The sequence below is a fragment of the Perna viridis genome, chromosome 1, assembly GCF_037379345.1.
Source record: "Perna viridis isolate PV_CMFRI_1.1 ecotype Kerala chromosome 1, ASM3737934v1, whole genome shotgun sequence".
NCBI lineage: Eukaryota > Metazoa > Mollusca > Bivalvia > Mytilida > Mytilidae > Perna > Perna viridis.
The window spans coordinates 27927225-27948155 of record NC_142445.1 but is presented as its reverse complement, the minus strand read 5'-3'; the positions used below and the strand labels follow the sequence as shown (position 1 = coordinate 27948155).

General features: G+C 32.1%; 1 protein-coding gene and 2 pseudogenes across 1 annotated transcript; all 3 read right to left on the bottom strand.

Annotated features, from left to right (window-relative positions):
* Window positions 1-845: 845 nt before the first annotated feature.
* Window positions 846-1889, bottom strand: LOC148628054 (G protein-coupled receptor daf-37-like). Its single transcript, XM_088557270.1, has one exon. The coding sequence runs from the start codon at window positions 1887-1889 to the stop codon at window positions 846-848; it is 1044 nt and encodes a 347-aa protein (XP_088413396.1).
* Window positions 1890-9398: 7509 nt separating this feature from the next.
* Window positions 9399-10580, bottom strand: LOC148628053 (FMRFamide receptor-like; annotated as a pseudogene).
* A 7831-nt stretch (window positions 10581-18411) lies between these two features.
* LOC148628052 (uncharacterized) lies at window positions 18412-19658 on the bottom strand (annotated as a pseudogene).
* Window positions 19659-20931: the final 1273 nt, after the last annotated feature.

The following is a 20931-nucleotide window of genomic DNA, read 5'->3' as shown; positions in this document are numbered from 1 at the left end:
CGATGCATAGACTTTTTTAAAATATTTTCACCTTTTTACACTAAAAGGTACGTCCAATGTGTACCTGTAAGGAGAGATGATGTTCTAACCAGAAATTTAGTCTATACTTACTCATGCACATTTCGAAAAATAACCAAAAAAATTATATCACCAGGTAACTCTACTGAAATTCTCAACTTAAAAATTAAATAGCAACCATTATCTAAAACCTTATATCGATTCATTTTAGTATGTTTTTTATTAGACTTTGGTGAGATGTATGTTTTTTGTATCCTGTTTCTGGTTTGAATTTTGTCATGATCTACTGGATATTTGTCATTTTGTTCTCATTAGGTATGAAAAATGTAGCAATTTTCAAACAACTTTTTTTTCTTAAATGGAAGAACACCTCAATGGATTTCATTTACATTCTGAAATTTGGACATGAAAAAGTCATATGTTGACAATTTTTTCATATGTTTCAAAATGCTGAAAATGACCATTTTCAATAACATTCAAGACCTACTTTTAATGAAGTAAATTAATCAAATATAACTGCTTTTGTAAGTTGAATGCTAACTCTATCATCAATTGTCAATGCTGATTTCTTTGTGATTACTGATTTCTTTTAAAATAAATTTTGAAAATTGACATTTTTTCCTTTTTCAAGCCTTCTAAACAGTGTCAACGAGGGGGTGCTGGTTTCCATGGCAACGATGATGTTTTTTTGAAAATTTATATAGCCTGCACATTTATGTTATGATGCAATTAGTCAGTGGCTACAATTTAATCAAATATATAGGAAGACGTCCACTACAAATACTAAAGACATTTAATCTCTGATTTTAACAAATAAAAATGAAGAATTACAGTTCTGAACCAGATCGATTTTTAAGACACCAGAACAAAGAACATATACTCTGTTGAAATGATTTTCCAAACAACGCATACACAAAAAAATTCGTGCTAAACTCACAGTAATATAGCAACTGGCACAGTAGCTGAGCGAATCTTTCAAACTTTCCTATATTTACTGGTTCTACTATTATGTTATATAGTCTAAAAGAATGACTAGGAAAGTTTAACACTAGAAAAGATGTGGATACCATTAATAACGTCCTAGTAACCTTCATCTGGGATCGGTTGATTAAAGTTTTGTTTCGCTTTATAAATTTTTCATTCCATGATCTTTGACGCTGTCTTTTCTTGAAAAACAAGACAGCCCTCCAGATAACGCGGATATTCATGTATAAAATGCAGATAAAAGGGAGAATCATAGTAATAATTGTATCAACCCACGTGAAAGCCCGAATAACGTGATCATATCTACTGACCACGACACAACTCATTCTGTTAAAATGTTCCTGACATTCTGTCGTCCATAATGCAAAATGATAAAAAATAAAAGCAAAACATGACAAAACGGCTACTACAATTTTTTGTCTACCTTTTGAACAGATAATCTGCGATTTCAACGGATGACAAATGGCAATATATCGTTCAGTTGTAAATCCAACCACCAACCATACCGACAGAAATCCGATAACGTAAGTTAGATATACCACCACTTGACATGCAATCGTTGTCGTCAATATGTTTGAAATTGCATGATCATACCATGTCATTGAAAGCGTTATTAGAAAAATATTGTCCACAAATGCCAAGGAAGACAGAAAAACAGATGACGAATGACGTTTGAGATATCTGGAAGTAAAAGCAGCGATAGATGCTGCATTACCGAAAAAACCTACAATAACTATGATCGGAACAACAACTTTATAGATGGTCGCAAAAAGCTCTCGTAGTTGTTCTGTGTCATCAGCAGGATAAGTACTGTTATTACGAGTCCAATAGTAATTCTCCGAGATGTTCCGTCGAATATCATCAACTTCAAAAATGTTTTCAGCCATCTGTAATAAAATAAAATTTTAAAGCTTTGAAAATTGTGTATATTATATCATCTGTTTATGTTAGTTAACGTGATACAAGGACAAAAATTTAAAAAAAATATACAAGTGTCTTAAAAGTTCCGATTAGACACAATTAAAATATTACCTGTGACAATGCATGAAACTCATTCACTAAATTTCAATAACTCTCTGAATCATCCTCTGATTTGCAGTTCTTTTTATAAGCCCTGTAACGCGAACGTGTAAGCGAGTAAAATGAAACATGTTACACCGTTGGTGCTAATTAATCAGAACTGATATTAAAGTACAATATATAAATGCAACCTAACGAGAATACTTGAGTCTACTACGTAATATATCAAGGCTGTAACTATGCTAATTATTGTAAAAAATGTTATAAAAAGGGTGGTTATAAACGGTTGAATGCTTGTTGCCATTTCTTCACAATTACAATAAGATAAATTGCAATGAAACGAAGGTTGATAGACCGTACTCCTCCGCTATCACTATCCACTACGTATCATTTTGGTAGCTTCTATGCTTTACTATGTAATACAGGATGTTAAACAAATCTCAACTCATAAGCTTCTTCTGTTGTACTGTACTTTGAACAAGGATGCAAAATAAATCTGAGTGTGGCAGAGAAGTAAAGCTTTGAAAAAGCAAATTTACCCTCTGAGTAGGAGATTAGCTCGAAAGATGTAAATATTCCTCGAGTCACCGTCATTCAATCAGGCAAGGAGTTTGTTCATATTCGTTATAATTGCATTTAATGTGTATATCATTTAAATACTCTAATCTTATTGGATAACCGGCTTTACACATTTAAGTGGACTACTTTTGCTGATAATTTTGTATTGTTTTTTTATATATATATATATCTAAAATATAGAAATAAAATAAGATATAAAAAAACATATAAAATGTAATTACAAGGTTTTTTTATGTTTCATGGGCGTGTAATAGCGTTGACTGGTCGTACATTTTTTTGGAAATAAAGCGCTAAGATGTACCATGTTTAACGTTTTACACCAAATGAAACATCAAAATCTTACATTGCATATGTTTCACTTATTTTATTTCTATATTTTAGATATATAAAATGTATATCTAAAATAACATGTACATAAAAATAACATTCATGCCTTAAATGAAATTCGGTGGGAAAACATAGTCATCTTTTACAGCATGCACACTGTCGGTCCACCATCTCTGCCGTAGGATATTAATAATTTATTTTTATGGTATAGTAGATTTATCTGCCGGCAGTTTTAATATTTTGTCTAATATCTCTATTTTTGGATACGACCGTTGTTGATGTTTTCAACATAATTTGCGAAATTAGGAATTGTATTGATGAATTAAGTTCTGTTGTTTACAAAATATCGTCAAAACAAATCAAACCAAAACTGGACTAAATGTGTAAACAGAAAACAATGGCTATCTACATAAACAAAGTAGCCAACCGAAAAAAAACTTTATTCTCATAACAAAATGACATGTGAAACGGTCCAGTAAAATCGTACACAAAACCCCGGAGCCGTAAAGGTAGCTAAAGACGTTGAAAAACTCTTCAATTAAAGTAATGATCCATTACATGGTAAATGTAGAAGTGTTAACTACGTCTGATCCGTTATATTTCTTGTATTAATGGCAAAAATGTGAGATTTTTTACATTGCATCACATCACATTAGAATGAAACATACGTTTAGTACACTCCCACCTAACGGAATGGCGTAAATCTTCCTGTTTCCTTTATTTAATATTAACATTATTTCACAGATACACATTGACAATAGTGTTGGGTATAATCAGACAAAGACGCCAGACAATAATGAATATATCCATACTAAAGGATTAATGGATTAACTGGTGTTAACTTATAGGTCAAATAATTAATCGTTACGTACAAACCCTTTCGGGTAGCTGAAGCTGGCTACACTTTTATACTTTTTTTATAAGTTTTGGAACGTTTATTGCAATCTCCCTGTCAATCTGTCGTCTGTCTCTTCGTCCGTCCACATATCTTGTTAACGCAACTGTTCCTTAACGCTTAAGAGGCCTTTTTGAAGTTTTTGGTAATATATGTTGATATGCATTATAGAATTAATTTATGGTCGGCGGACTCCAAATCCAAGATAATTAAATTAAGGATTTTGTATAAAGAATAATCTGAAATTAGAAGTAGATGGCATTTCGCTGTGAGCTTGTTTTAAGTATTTATAGCAATGTATAGTATTTATTACTCTAGTCTGAAACTACACTAAATGTTGTCCATGCATTTTTAAAAATTCTTCAAGTACGATTAACCCATATGTTACACAACATATATATATATTGTAACGGATTAAAAAAAAACTGTTATGTTGTCATCACTCATGTTTATGAAATGTGTTGGATTATTTTTATATGTCATTTGTAGGATAGCTTGGTCAAGTTTATATTGCGTATACAGAAATTGTGGTGATCCATTGGGATGTGCTTTTCATGAAAAGTCAAAATGGTCTAACTTTTACATTATAGGATAAAATCTGATTCTGTTTACTCTGTATGATGGTAGTTAGCACGTATCTTCAATATTGAATTGTTAATTATGTAATTCATTATTAAGGAAAACTTGTTTTACAGAAAACCTTGTTTTTCATACAAACAAAATATGGATAGTCACCACATTTCTTACCGTTTTGAATTGTTTAACTGATCCGGCGATTGGAAAACTGTATTAAACCATGTATCTCAATGAGAAGAATGCTAGCATCACTTTTGCAAAACGAATATCTATTTATATGTCAGAAATAGCGAAATTACACCTTAGTCAGAAACACAAATTTTGACGTTGGCCATGTTTTTTTTTTACGTTACCGTAAATAAGTCTTTACGTCATGACGTCATAATGTTGCACAAGCAGTCCAGTGGTATAAAAGGAGAAAAATCGATAGAACTGATCAGTCGTTATACGACCTCCGAAGTGTATCACTTCTGCCTATTAATACACGTTATACGTGAGACTGCCTAGTTGAAGTTCGCATACCAGCCGACGTTTATTATAACGACAAACATATTGTCTTTACGACGCTGCTTCCAAACAACTAGAAGTCATATTTCAAAAAAGGTCATTATCAATAAAGAGTTGTAGTCTTTTCCAGTATAAGAGACCCTTTACCAAAGTTCTTATAAATATAAGAGTCTACAAATGATTATAACTTTGTCGAATTTCACGTTCACATAGAAAAAGTTTCAAATTGAAAGCACGTATACTTCCGTCAGGTTAAATAACCAAATAATCCAATGATCACATAAATCAACCATACCGGATTGAATAACCACGAAATAACTCTGATGTCACCTGAATAAAATATAACCAGTCCGAACACAAACTAACTAAAGATAAGGACCGGGTTTCATATATCAAATGCATCAACTAACTTCATTTTTGCTAAATATATATTATTCTTCGTCCACACGAAGCGCTTGACAAGAGCCATTCCCACATGTATACTGCTTTCTAATGTTATGAAGTTTTATGTTAAACTATTCAAATGAATACAATTAAAATAGTAATCTAATTTAATACATTCGTATCACTTATGCCAGTGTATTAAACCGGCTGCATTACTGGGCCATTACTTGCGTCTGTCGTTCCAGAGATACATGTCTGCCGGTCAGTAATCAGTCACTTCAGCCGTAGCGGTCAAGGTCGTTACACATTGGGTGGAGTCTATCAGTCACTTCTACCGTAACGGTCGGGGTCGCTACAATATATTTAGTTTTAACACTTTTTGTACAATGATTTTTTCTGCTGCTACAATAAAATTGGGGAAAAAAATACACGCGTCTAGATGCAATTTTTTTTGTTTTCTTTAAAACATGGTTTAAATGTACCGTTAGTGCATATTGTGCAGTATATCAATTTACATAGACAATCAAATCTAAAAATAAATTAAATAAGTTCCTTCATGTCGTTATTTCATTGCAAAATAATTCGTATGCTGTTTTTTATAGAGATACTATGAACATTTTAATGAGTCTCATTTTTATTTTCAATGAGTGTAGTTCTCAAAATATTTGTTTATTGTTACAAGTGTGGACACAGACTGTATTGCCCGAGGGGCACGTATAGACGCAGACTAGTATTGCCAAAAGAGGAAATTTGAACATATATACGTTTTGTCTTGAAAGAGTAACCAATGGAACCAAGATTCTAACGGAATTCAAAGGAATGTAATCCACGGACAAAGACTAGACATAGATAGCAGACAAACGCAACAATGAACATAAAGTAACCAAATTAATACGTACAAAGTATCAAAAGTAAATGAGAAACTCGGACTCCACTTAAAACTGGGAGCATGGCCCAGGTGCACCGTTGGGGTAAACGTGTTTGTATTGTCTAGAAAACTCCTCCATTTACTTTGTGTTTCCAACTATCTACTGATATAAAAAATGTGCTGAACTTGCTATGTCATGTTAATATGGATTGGGCATTTCACTTTATGTAGGTTAGCTTTGAAAAATTGTGGGCTCTCAGTTTTTTTTTTTGTTTTTTTTTTTTTGTTTTGTTTTGTTTTTTTTTTTTGGATGGCCCTAATTTTGAAATGGTACGGGGCCAAAAACTAAAAAAATAAACTAGGAGCAATCATAAATTAGTAGTAATTAAAATCATATCAAAATTTCATAAGTAATGATCAACCATAACCATAAAGTCATCGCACGAAAATCCAGTGAATATGGACGACGATACATGAGGCAAATTCGAGATTTTGGACATGCTCAATTCCCTCAAAAGCCTGTCAATTACTCTTCCTTAGGACCAAGTTAGTAGTGTATGATTTGCTAAGATATTATCTATAATGTCTTTGTTTATACATGAGTCATAGTTAAACAGTTCTCTAGAAAAAGAGATTAAAACTGCATAATGGAATAATGTCCCAATGACAGTCATGTACTCAATGAAAAACATTCGAAATTCTTTTGAAACAAAACTACAATACCGGTATATAAAGGACGTTAAGGCTAAATCCATCACTACCGTCTCACACACACACATATAAATATGGACAGTTGATTGCCGATTGTCTTTCAGAAAAAAAGAAGAAGAAAATTAAAAACACACATGCCATGAGTGTTCTCTTTGTCTTGGATAATCCCTTTTTGGAATTCGATACTTGAGATATTTTTGTTTTTACCACCTCCATCAAAACAAAAATTATTCATGCGCCGAATCCCAAAAGGATTAGGCTGTGGACTAAGTCTATTACATGTTTAGTCTTTGCATATTTTGTTTTTATTGTATAGTTATGACTTATTTCATTTCAAAAATATCAAATGAAAATAAAAATCCTTACCTACCGACCCTACAAAATTTTAGAATAGTGCTCGGAAACATAACATTATTTTATGATTTTATCCCAAAAATAATTTTCCTGGGTCAAAGGTTCAGCAAATGCCGGTGTAGGCTATACAGCCCTTTATATAGCGTGCATATTACAAATTGAATCACTAGGTAACCGATCGACATTAAATCGCGTGATAATGCATTTATTTTAATGAATTTAAATGAATGAACGTAGACACATGACAACTAATTTCCCCGAATACAGAATGACCCACATTCACGGTTTTGACTATGCCCGGGGACTGTGTAAACGCTTTGATGCTTTACACCGTCCATGAGAGAGATCCTAAACGATAGTCAAGGACGTTAAGAAACACCTCAGTCCGTCGTGTATTACACATATGAGTGCAAACCGGGTCTGTCGGTATTGAGTATATATGTTAGCATGAAAACGAAAATTAAACCTATATGAACAGTCAGCTGGTTGTCGGCGTCACACATATCGATCAAATAATTGGCTAACACTGTGTTACGAAAGATTTTTGGGGATTTTAGTGGTATATATCCACAAAGACAGTCGAATTATCTCCTAGAATCAACGATGTTCTAGCTTTATAGTACACGAAATGAAGGATGTAACGGATATACGGAAAGTGCTATCATTTTCAACTTTATAATTATAGTGTTATTTAATCAAATATCGGCACAGACATACCAAAGCGCAAATATATATAATTTTTTTGACTTTTAAATTAAGCAAATACCACAGTTTTTCAATGTTTGAATCATAACCTTTAATATTTTAACACCGCTATATTGTTTTCTCTATTTACAAAAGAGATCGTATGTGATATTTCATGAGATTTTTCGAACATTAGCACTTTTTGTACAATCTGACCTTTTAATGTAGAATAATAATTTGAAAACTGAATTAGAGCAATCCAGGAGAGCAATGCAATTTCCCTTCGAAGGTGTGAATGATCATTTAAATGTAGCTGAATATGTCTCGTATTAGTTAAAATACAAGAAGTAGAGCACAAATCTATCCCCTCATCGAATTATTTCTTAAATAAACAAGTACTTTTGTCTAACCCCGAACTATATCATATTTTATTTATGAAAATGTGCCGTGTTCCAAACTTTTAAAATCCTTAAATCAATGAGTCTTCATTCCTTGCATTGTACATGATAGAATCTATTGATGATAGATTTTCCTTGCTACCTATGGCTCATATTTGTCGATATTTTCTTTTTGTTTTATTTATATTTAGTTCCTTTTTATAATTTAAACGAGGCTTTGTTCACCAATTTATCATTCTAAATTGATTTGGTTTTTATTCGGAGTGATACAACTACGTACCAAAATCTTTATTCCAATGCCGTCGATTTTCCTCAAAACGTTTTTATTCAAGTTTAGCTGAAGAAGAACTTTAGAAATCTCAGTTGAAGAATCTTAAAAACACCAATCTCTGTTCTTACATTAGAATGACCTTTTATCTTGTTTGTTTGTACTATGAAGGAGTTTTACACGAATGTATCAAAATCAAAAGAGTGTTTTATGACATTAAATTTTGTGTTTCACGTGGCTTTGTTAGTCTTATTTTCGGTGCACGTTGGTAAATAAAAACTCTAAAGACATATTAACGCATTGTATTTTATTTTCTTCTTACAAAACTTAAAATAAACTTATACTTGACGTTCAAGTTTGTGATACATTGTTGACGTCATGTTAAACATTCAACTTTTCAAGTTTTCTTTCTATATTTTTTCGAACTCCATGTTATATTCACTACCCCTTTCTTTATCCTTTCTTTGTTTATATTCTTGGTTCCCTGATTTTTTACCACTGTTTTAATTAATGTAATTAAATAAAGTTCAAGAATACTAATGATATAAATGTTGCACATTTTTTTTTCTTCAAATTTGGTGATTTGGGTCATTATAAACCTGGTGATTTTATGACTTTTCAGTGATCAAATATTTCAAAGATGATAATAATGTTCTTGTGGAGAAATAGAAGTAAAGGGATTCTTTCATAAAAAAAAAAAACAATGAACAATTGCACACCCTCATTGTCTTATTCAAAAGAAATGTCCATAGGCCAGTACAAAAGAGTAATCAAGGGAACCAAGGTTATAGCGGTAATCAAAAGAACGCAATTCAGGGACAAAGACCAGACATGGAAAACAGACATACACAACGAATAACATACAGTAACTACATCACACATACAAACTATGAGTTTGATTAAGCAAACTATAATATTTATAGGAAGACGTCTGCTTCAAATACTGAAGACATTTAAACTCTGATTTTGACAAATAAAAATAAAGAATTATAGCTCTGAACCAGACCGATTTACAAGACACTGGAACAAGGAACATATACTCTGTTGAAATGATTTTCCAAACAACGCATACACAAAAAAGTTCGTGCTAAACTCACAGTAATATAGCAACTGGCACAGTAGCTGAGCGAATCTTTCAAACTTTCCAATATTTACTGGTTCTACTATTATGTTGTATAGTGAAAAAGAATAACTAGGAAAGTTAAACATGGGAAAAGATGTGGATACCATTAATAATGTCCTAGTAACCTTCATCTGGGATCGGTTGATTAAAGTTTCGTTTCGCTTTATAAATTTTTCATTCCATGATCTTTGACGCTCTTTTCTTGAAAAACAAGACAGCCCTCAAGATAACGCGGATATTCATGTATAAATGCAGATAAAAGGGAGAATCATAGTAATAATTGTATCAACCCACGTGAAAGCCCGAATAACGTGATCATATCTACTGACCACGACACAACTCATTCTGTTAAAATGTTCCTGCCTTTCTGTCGTCCATAATGCAGAATGGTAAAAAGACGGCTACTACAATTTTTTGTCTACCTTTTGAACAGATAATCTGCGATTTCAACGGATGACAAATGGCAATGTATCGTTCAGTTGTAAATCCAACTACCAACCATACCGACAGAAATCCGATAACGTAAGTTAGATATACCACCACATCAATCAATCATTGTCGTCAATATGTTTGAAATTGTATGATCATACCATGTCATTGAAAGCGTTATTAGAAAAATATTGTCCACAAATGCCAAGGAAAACAGAAAAACAGATGACAAATGACGTTTGAGATATCTGGAAGTAAAAGCAGCGATAGATGCTGCATTACCAAAAAAAACCTACAATAACTATGATCGGAACAACAACTTTGTAGATGGTTTCAAGAAGCTCTCGTAGTTGTTCTGTGTCGTCAACAGGATAAGTAGTGTTATTACGAGTCCAATAGTAATTCTCCGAGATGTTCCGTTGAATATCATCAACTTCAAAAATGTTTTCAGCCATCTGTAATAAAATAAAATTTTAAAGCTTTGAAAATGGTGCATATTATGTCATCTGTTTATGTTAGTTAACGTGATACAAAGAAAAAGTTTTAAAAAATTATACGTCTTCAAAAATATATGTCGTTCAATATTTTTTTCTGGTGGGTGGTATGTGTTTTACTAGTTTTTCCTTTCAAATGATTTGCTTCTTAAAAGTTCCGATTAGACACAATTAAAATTACCTGTGACAATGCATGAAACTCATTCACTAAATTTCAATAACTCTCTGAATCAACCTCTGATTTGCACTTCCTTTTTATAAGCCCTGGAACGCTAACGTGTAAACGATTAAAATGAAACATGTTATACCTTTGGATCAAATTAATCAGAACTGATATTAAAGTACAAAATATAAATGCAACCTAACGAGAATACTTAAGTCTACAACGTAATATATCAAGGCTTTAACTATGCATATCATTGTAAAAAATGTTATTACAAAGAAAAGGTGGTTAAAATCGATTGAATGCTTGAGACCATTTCTTCACAATTACAATAGGATAAATTGCAATGAAACGAAGGTTGATAGACCGTACTCCTCCGCTATCACTATCCACTACGTATCATTTTGGTAGCTTCTATGCTTTACTATGTAATACAGGATGTTAAACAAATCTCAACTCATAAGCTTCTTCTGTTGTACTGTACTTTGAACAAGGATGCAGAATAAATCTGAGTGTGGCAGAGAAGTAAAGCTTTGAAAAAGCAAATTTACCCTCTGAGTAGGAGATTAGCTCGAAAGATGTAAATATTCCTCGAGTCACCTTCATTCAATCAGGCAAGGAGTTTGTTCATATTCGTTATAATTGCATTTAATGTGTATATCATTTAAATACTCTAATCTTATTGGACAACCGGCTTTTAAGTGGACTACTTCTGCTGATAATTTTGTATTGTTTTTTTTTTATATATATCTAAAATATAGAAATAAAATAAGATATAAAATAACATATAAAATGTAATTACAAGGTTTTTTTTATGTTTCATGGGCGTGTAATAGCGTTGACCGGTCGTATATTTTTTGGAAATAAAGCGCTAAGATGTACCATGTTTAACGTTTTACACCAAATGAAACATCAAAATCTTACATTGCATATGTTTCACTTATTTTATTTCTATATTTTAGATATATAAAATGTATATCTAAAATAACATGTACATAAAAATAACATTCATGCCTTAAATGAAATTCGGTGGGAAAACATAGTCATCTTATACAGCATGCACACTGTCGGTCCACCATCTCTGCCGTAGGATATTAATAATTTATTTTTATGGTATAGTAGATTTATCTGCCGGCAGTTTTAATATTTTGTCTAATATCTCTATTTTTGGCTACGACCGTTGTTGATGTTTTCAACACAATTTGCGAAATTAGGAATTGTATTGATGAATTAAGTTCTGTTGTTTACCAAATATCTTCAAAACAAATCAAACCAAAACTGGACTAAATGTGTAAACAGAAAACAATGGCTATCTACATAAACAAAGTATCCAACCGAAAAAAAAAATTTATTCTTATAACAAAATGACATGTGAAACGGTCCAGTAAAATCGTACACAAAACCCCGGAGCCGTAAAGGTAGCTAAAGACGTTGAAAAACTCTTCAATTAAAGTAATGATCCATTTCATGGTAAATGAAGAAGTGTTAACTACGTCTGATCCGTTATATTTCTTGTATTAATGGCAAAAATGTGAGATTGTTTACATTGCATCACATCACATTAGAATGAAACATACGTTCAGTACACTCCCACCTAACGGAATGATGTAAATCTTCCTGTTTCCTTTATTTAATATTAACATTATTTCACAGATACACATTGACAATAGTGTTGGGTATAATCAGACAAAGACGCCAGACAATAATGAATATATCCATACTAAAGGATTAATGGATTAACTGGTGTTAACTTATAGGTCAAATAATTAATCGTTACGTACAAACCCTTTCGGGTAGCTGAAGCTGGCTACACTTTTATACTTTTTTTTATAAGTTTTGGAACGTTTATTGCAATCTCCCTGTCAATCTGTCGTCTGTCTCTTCGTCCGTCCACATATCTTGTTAACGCAACTGTTCCGTATTGCTTAAGAGGCCTTTTTGAAGTTTTTGGTAATATATGTTGATATGCATTATAGAATTAATTTATGGTCGGCGGACTCCAAATCCAAGATAATTAAATTAAGGATTTTGTATAAAGAATAATCTGAAATTAGAAGTAGATGGCATTTCGCTGTGAGCTTGCTTTAAGTATTTATAGCAATGTATAGTATTTATTACTCTAGTCTGAAACTACACTAAATGTTGTCCATGCATTTTTAAAAATTCTTCAAGTACGATTAACCCATATGTTACACAACATATATATATTGTAACGGATTAAAACAAACTGTTATGTTGTCATCACCCATGTTCATGAAATGTGTTGGATTATTTTTATATGTCATTTGTAGGATAGCTTGGTCAAGTTTATATTGCGTATACAGAAATTGTGGTGATCCATTGAGATGTGCTTTTCATGAAAAGTCAAAATGGTCTAACTTTTACATTATAGGATAAAATCTGATTCTGTTTACTCTGTATGATGGTAGTTAGCACGTATCTTCAATATTGAATTGTTAATTATGTAATTCATTATTAAGGAAAACTTGTTTTACAGAAAACCTTGTTTTTCATACAAACAAAATATGGATAGTCACCACATTTCTTACCGTTTTGAATTGTTTAACTGATCCGGCGATTGGAAAACTGTATTAAACCATGTATCTCAATGAGAAGAATGCTACCATCACTTTTGCAAAACGAATATCTATTTATATGTCAGAAATAGCGAAATTACACCTTAGGCAGAAACACAAATTTTGACGTTGGCCATGTTTTTTTGACGATACCGTAAATAAGTCTTTACGTCATGACGTCATAATGTTGCACAAGCAGTCCAGTGGTATAAAAGGAGAAAAATCGATAGAACTGATCAGTCGTTATACGACCTCCGAAGTGTATCACTTCTGCCTATTAATACACGTTATACGTGAGACTGCCTAGTTGAAGTTCGCATACCAGCCGACGTTTATTATAACGACAAACATAGTCTTTTCCAGTATAAGAGACGCTTTTCCAAAGTTCTTATAAATATAAGAGTCTACAAATGTTTATAACTTTGTCGAATTTCACGTTCACAAAGAAAAAGTTTCAAATTAAAAGCACGTATACTTCCGTCAGGTAAAATAACCAAGAAGTCACATACTGTATACCAATACATTCGTAGTAAGGATATTTTCGATGGATTAAATAATCCAATGATCACATAAATCAACCATACCGGATTGAATAACCACGAAATAACTCTGATATCACCTGAATAAAATATAACCAATCCGAACACAAACTAACTAAAGATAAGGACCGGGTTTCATATATCAAATGCATCTACTGACTTCATTTTTGCTAAATATATATTATTCTTCGTCCACACGAAGCGCTTGACAAGAGCCATTCCCACATGTATACTGCTTTCTAATGTTATGAAGTTTTATGTTAAACTATTCAAATGAATACAATTAAAATAGTAATCTAATTTAATACGTTCGTATCACTTATGCCAGTGTATTAAACCGGCTGCATTACTGGGCCATTACTTGCGTCTGTCGTTCCAGAGGTACTTGTCTGCCGGTCAGTAGTCAGTCACTTCAGCCGTAGCGGTCAAGGTCGTTACACATTGGGTGGAGTCTATCAGTCACTTCTACCGTAACGGTCGGGGTCGCTACAATATATTTAGTTTTAACACTTTTTGTACAATGATTTTTTCTGCTGCTACAATAAAAATGGGGGAAAAAATTACACGTGTCTAGATGCATTTTTTTTTTGTTTTCTTTAAAACATGGTTTAAATGTACCGTTAGTGCATATTGTGCAGTATATCAATTTACATAGGCAATCAAATCTAAAACTAAATTAAATAAGTTCCTTCATGTCGTTATTTCATTGTAAAATAATTCGTATGTTGTTTTTATAGAGATACTATGGACATTTTAATGAGTCTCATTTTTATTTTCATTGAGTGTAGTTCTCAAAATATATGTTTATTGTTACAAGTGTGAACACAGACTGTATTGCCCGAGGGGAACGTATAGACGCAGACTAGTATTGCCAAAAGACCAAATTTGAACATATATACGTTTTGTCTTGAAAGTATAACCAATGGAACCAAGATTCTAACGGAATTCAAAGGAATGTAATCAACGGACAAAAACTAGACATAGATAGCAGACAAACGCAACAATGAACATAAAGTAACCAAAATAATACATACAAAGTAACAAAAGTAAATGAGAAACTCGGACTCCACTTAAAACTGGGAGCATGGCCCAGGTGCACCGGTAGGGTGAACGTGTTTGTATTGTCTAGAAAACTCCTCCATTTACTTTGTGTTTCTAACTATCTACTGATATAAAAAAAAATGTGCTGAACTTGCTATGTCATGTTAATATGGATTGGGCATTTCACTTTATGTAGGTTAGCTTTGTAAAATTGTGGGCTCTCAGTTTTTTTTTTTTTTATTTTTCTTTCTTTTTTTTTTTTTTTTTTTTTTTTTTTTTTTTTGATGGCCCTAATTTTGAAATGGTACGGGGCCAAAAACTAAAAAAAATAAAATAGGAGCAATCATAAATTAGTAGTTATTAAAATCATATCAAAATTTCATAAGTAATGATCAACCATAACCATAAAGTCATCGCACGAAAATCCAGTGAATATGGGCGACGATACATGAAGGAAATTCGAGATTTTGGACATGCTCAATTCCCTCAAAAGCCTGTCAATTACTCGTCCTTAGGACCAAGTTAGTAGTGTATGATTTGCTAAGATATTATCTATAATGTCTTTCTTTATACATGAGTCATAGTTAAACAGGTCTCTAGAAAAAGAGATTAAAACTGCATAATGGAATAATGTCCCAATGACAGTCATGTACTCAATGAAAAATATATATATGGACAGTTGATTGCCGATTGTCTTTCAGAAAAAAAAGAAGAAAATTAAAAACACACATGCCATTAGTGTTCTCTTTGTCTTGGATAATCCCTTTTTGGAATTCGATACTTGAGATATTTTTTGTTTTTACCACCTCCATCAAAACAAAAATTATTCATGCGCCGAATCCCAAAAGGATTAGGCTGTGGACTAAGTCTATTACATGTTTAGTCTTTGAATATTTTGTTTTTATTGTATAGTTATGACTTATTTCATTTAAAAAATATCAAATGAAAAAAAAAAATCCTTACCTACCGACCCTACAAAATTTTAGAATAGTGCTCGGAAACATAACATTATTTTATGATTTTATCCCAAAAATATTTTCCTGGGTCAAAGATTCAGCAAATGCCGGTGTAGGCTATACAGCCCTTTATATAGCGTGCATATTACAAATTGAATCACTAGGTAACCGATCGACATTAAATCACGTGATAAAGCATTTATTTTAATGAATTTAATGAATGAACGTAGACACATGACAACTAATTTTCCCGAATACAGAATGACCCACATTCACGGTTTTGACTATGCCCGGGGACTGTGTAAACGCTTTGATGCTTTACACCGTCCATGAGAGAGATCCTAAATGATAGTTAAGGACGTTAAGAAACACCTCAGTCCTTCGTGTATTACACATATGAGTGCAAACTGGGTCTGTCGGTATTGAGTATATATGTTAGCATGAAAACGAAAATTAAACCTATATGAACAGTCAACTGGTCGTCGGCGTCACACATATCGATCAAATAATTGGCTAACACTGTGTTACGAAAGATATTTGGGGATTTTAGTGGTATATATCCACAAAGACAGTCGAATTATCTCCTAGAATCAACGATGTTCTAGTTTTATAGTACACGAAATGAAGCACGTAACGGATATACGGAAAGTGCTATCATTTTCAACTTTATAATTATAGTGTTATTTAATCAAATATCGGCACAGACATACCAAAGCACAAATATATATATATATATATATATATATATATATATATATATATATATATATATATATATATCTATATATATATATATATATATATGTTTTTGACTTTTAAATTAAGCAAATACCACAGTTTTCCAATGTTTGAATCATAACCTTTAATATTTTAACACCGCTATATTGTTTTCTCTATTTACAAAAGAGATCGTATGTGATATTTCATGAGATTTTTCGAACATTAGCACTTTTTGTACAATCTGATCTTTAAATGTAGAATAATAATTTGAAAACTGAATTAGAGCAATCCGGGAGTGCAATGCAATTACCCTTCGAAGGTGTGAATGATCTTTTAAATGTAGCTTAATATGTCTCGTATTAGTTAAAATACGAGAAGTAGAGCACAAATCTATCCCCTCATCGAATTATTTCTTAAATAAACAAGTACTTTTGTCTAACCCCGAACTATATCATATGTTATTTATCAAAATGTGCCGTGTTCCAAACTTTTAAAATCCTTAAATCAATGAGTCTTCATTCCTTGCATTGTACATGATAGAATCTATGGATGATAGATTTTCCTTGCTACCTATGGCTCATATTTGTCGATATTTTCTTTTTGTTTTATTTATATTTAGTTCCTTTTTATAATTTAAACGAGGCTTTTTCACCAATTTATCATTCTAAATTGATTTGGTTTTTATTCGGAGTGATACAACTACGTACCAAAATCTTTATTCCAATGCCGTCGATTTCCCTCAAAACGTTTTATTCAAGTTTAGCTGAAGAAGAACTTAAGAAATCTCAGTTGAAGAACCTTAAAAACACCAATCTCTGTTCTTACATTAGAATTACCTTTTATCTTGTTTGTTTGTACTATGAAGGAGTTATACACGAATGTATCAAAATCAAAAGAGTGTTTTATGACATTAAATTTTGTGTTTCATGTGGCTTTGTTAGTCTTATTTTCGGTGCACGTTGGTAAATAAAAACTCTAAAGACATATTAACGCATTGTATTTTATTTTCTCCTTAAAAAACTTAAAATAAACTTATACTTGACGTTCAAATTTGTGGTAAATTGCTGACGTCATGTTAAACATTCAACTTTTCAAGTTTTCTTTCTATATTTTTTCGAACTCCATGTTATATTCACTACCCCTTTCTTTATTCTTCCTTTGTTTATATTCTTGGTTCCCTGATTTTTTACCACTGTTTTAATTAATGTAATTAAATAAAGTTCAAGAATACCAATGATATAAATGTTGCACATTTTCAAATTATCTTCAAATTTGGTGATAGTTTTTTTAAATACTTAGGCCAGCACTAATATGACAATTCCATGGGTCATTAAAAATCTGGTGATTTTATGACTTTTCAGTGATCAAATATTTCGAAGATGATAATAATGTTCTTGTGGAGAAATAGAAGTAAAGGGATTCTTTCATAAAAAAAGCAATGAACAATTGCACACCATCATTGTCTTATTCAAAAGAAATGTCCATAGGCCAGTACAAAAGAGTAATCAAAGGAACCAAGGTTATAGCGGTAATCAAAAGAACGCAATCCAGGGACAAAGACCAGACATGGAAAACAGACATACACAACAAATAACATACAGTAACTAAATCATACATACAAAGTAACAAAAGCAAATGAGCAACTCGGACTCCACTAAAAACTGGCAGCATGGACCAGGTGCACCTGTAGGGTAAGCGTCCTCTGCTTTTCTCGAAACACCTGCTGAGTTGCTCAATACAAATCATGACAAATTCAAAAGTAGTAATTAATATACTATAATAGAACCATTTATCCATTCAGTTGAATTCAATATAAAGCTTTGATATAGAACTATGAGTTTGATTAAGCAAACTATAATATTTATAGGAAGACGTCTGCTTCAAATACTGAAGACATTTGAACTCTGATTTTGACAAATAAAAATAAAGAATTATAGGCTCTGAACCAGACCGATTTACAAGACACTGGAACAAGGAATATATACTCTGTTGAAATGATTTTCCAAACAACGCATACACAAAAAAGTTCGTGCTAAACTCACAGTAATATAGCAACTGGTACAGTAGCTGAGCGAATCTTTCAAACTTTCCAATATTTACTGGTTCTACTATTATGTTGTATAGTGTAAAAGAATAACTAGGAAAGTTTTAAATGGGAAAAGATGTGGATACCATTAATAATGTCCTAGTAACCTCCATCTGGAATCGGTTGATTAAAGTTTCGTTTCGCTTTATAAATTTTTCATTCCATGATCTTTGACGCTCTTTTCTTGAAAAACAAGACAGCCTTCAAGATGACGCGGATATTCATGTATAAATGCAGAGAATCATAGTAATAATTGTATCAATCCACGTGAAAGCCCGAATAACGTGATCATATCTACTGACCACGACACATCTCATTCTGTTAAAATGTTCCTGACTTTCTGTCGTCCATAATGCAGAATGGTAAAAAATAAAAGCAAAAAGTGACAAAACGGCTACTACAATTTTTTGTCTACCTTTTGAACAGATAATTTGCGATTTCAACGGATGACAAATGGCAATGTATCGTTCAGTTGTAAATCCAACCACCAACCATACCGACAGAAATCCGATAACGTAAGTTAGATATACCACCACATCAATCAATCATTGTCGTCACTATGTTTGAAATTGTATGATCATACCATGTCATTGAAAGCATTATTATAAAAAATATTGTCCACAAATGCCAAGGAAAACAGAAAAACAGATGACGAATGACGTTTGAGATATCTGGAAGTAAAAGCAGCGATAGATGCTGCATTACCAAAAAAACCTACAATAACTATGATCGGAACAACAACTTTGTAGATGGTTTCAAAAAGCTCTCGTAGTTGTTCTGTGTCGTCAACAGGATAGGTAGTGTTATTACGAGTCCAATAGTAATTCTCCGAGATGTTCCGTTGAATATCATCAACTTCAAAAATGTTTTCAGCCATCTGTAATAAAATAAAATTTTAAAGCTTTGAAAATTGTGCATATTATGTCATCTGTTTATGTTAGTTAACGTGATACAAAGAAAAAAATTTTAAAAAATTATACGTCTTCAAAAATATATGTCGTTCAATATTTTTTTCTGGTGGGAGGTATGTGTTTTACCAGTTTTTCCTTTCAAATTATTTGCTTCTTAAAAGTTCCGATTAGACACAATTAAAATATTACCTGTGACAATGCATGAAACTCATTCACTAAATTTCAATAACTCTCTGAATCAACCTCTGATTTGCACTTTCTTTTTATAAGCCCTGTAACGCTAACGTGTAAACGATTAAAATGAAACATGTTATACCTTTGATTCAAATTAATCAGAACTGATATTAAAGTACAAAATATAAATGCAACCTAACGAGAATACTTGAGTCTACAACGTAATATATCAAGGCTGTAACTATGCATATCATTGAAAAAATGTTATTACAAAGAAAAGGTGGTTAAAATCGATTGAATGCTTGAGACCATTTCTTCACAATTACAATAAGATAAATTGCAATGAAACGAAGGTTGATAGACCGTACTCCTCCGCTATCACTATCCACTACGTATCATTTTGGTAGCTTATATGCTTTACTATGTAATACAGGATGTTAAACAAATCTCAACTCATAAGCTTTTTCTGTTGTACTGTACTTGCACAAAGATGCAGGATAAATCTGAGTGTGGCCGAGAGGTAAAGCTTTGAAAAAGCGAATTTACCCTCCGAGTAGGAGATTAGCTCGAAGATGTAAATATTCCTCGAATCACCGTCATTCAATCAGGCAAGGAGTTTGTTCGCGATACATTGATCAAGGAACGTATACAAAATGTCCATATTCGCAATAATTACATTTAAGGTGTGTATCATTTAAATACTCTAATCTTATCGGATAATCGGCTTTACACATGATGTTTCATGAGTCTTCGAACTATTTATAAAAGCCATGCCCACATTTAAGTGGACTACTTTTGCTGATCATTTTGTTGTGATTTTATGCATATCTACAATATTATAGAAATAAAATAAGAGAAACTTTTAAAATGTAATTATAAGTTTTTTTATGTTTCATGGGCGTGTAAAAGCGTTGAACGGTCGCACATTTTGGAAATAAAGCGCTTAGATGTACTAAGTTTAACGTTTTACACCCCATGAAACATCAAAAACTTACATTGCATATGTTTTACTTATTTTATTTCTATATTTTAGATATATAAAATGTATATCTAAAATAATATGTACATAAAAATAACATTCAATCCTTAAATGAAAATCGGTAGGAAAACATAGTCATCTTTTACAGCATGCACACTGTCGGTCCA

Excerpts from the sequence above, each read along its gene's own strand:
- LOC148628054 (XM_088557270.1), bottom strand. The coding sequence starts at position 1,889 with ATGGCTGAAAACATTTTTGAAGTTGATGATATTCGACGGAACATCTCG.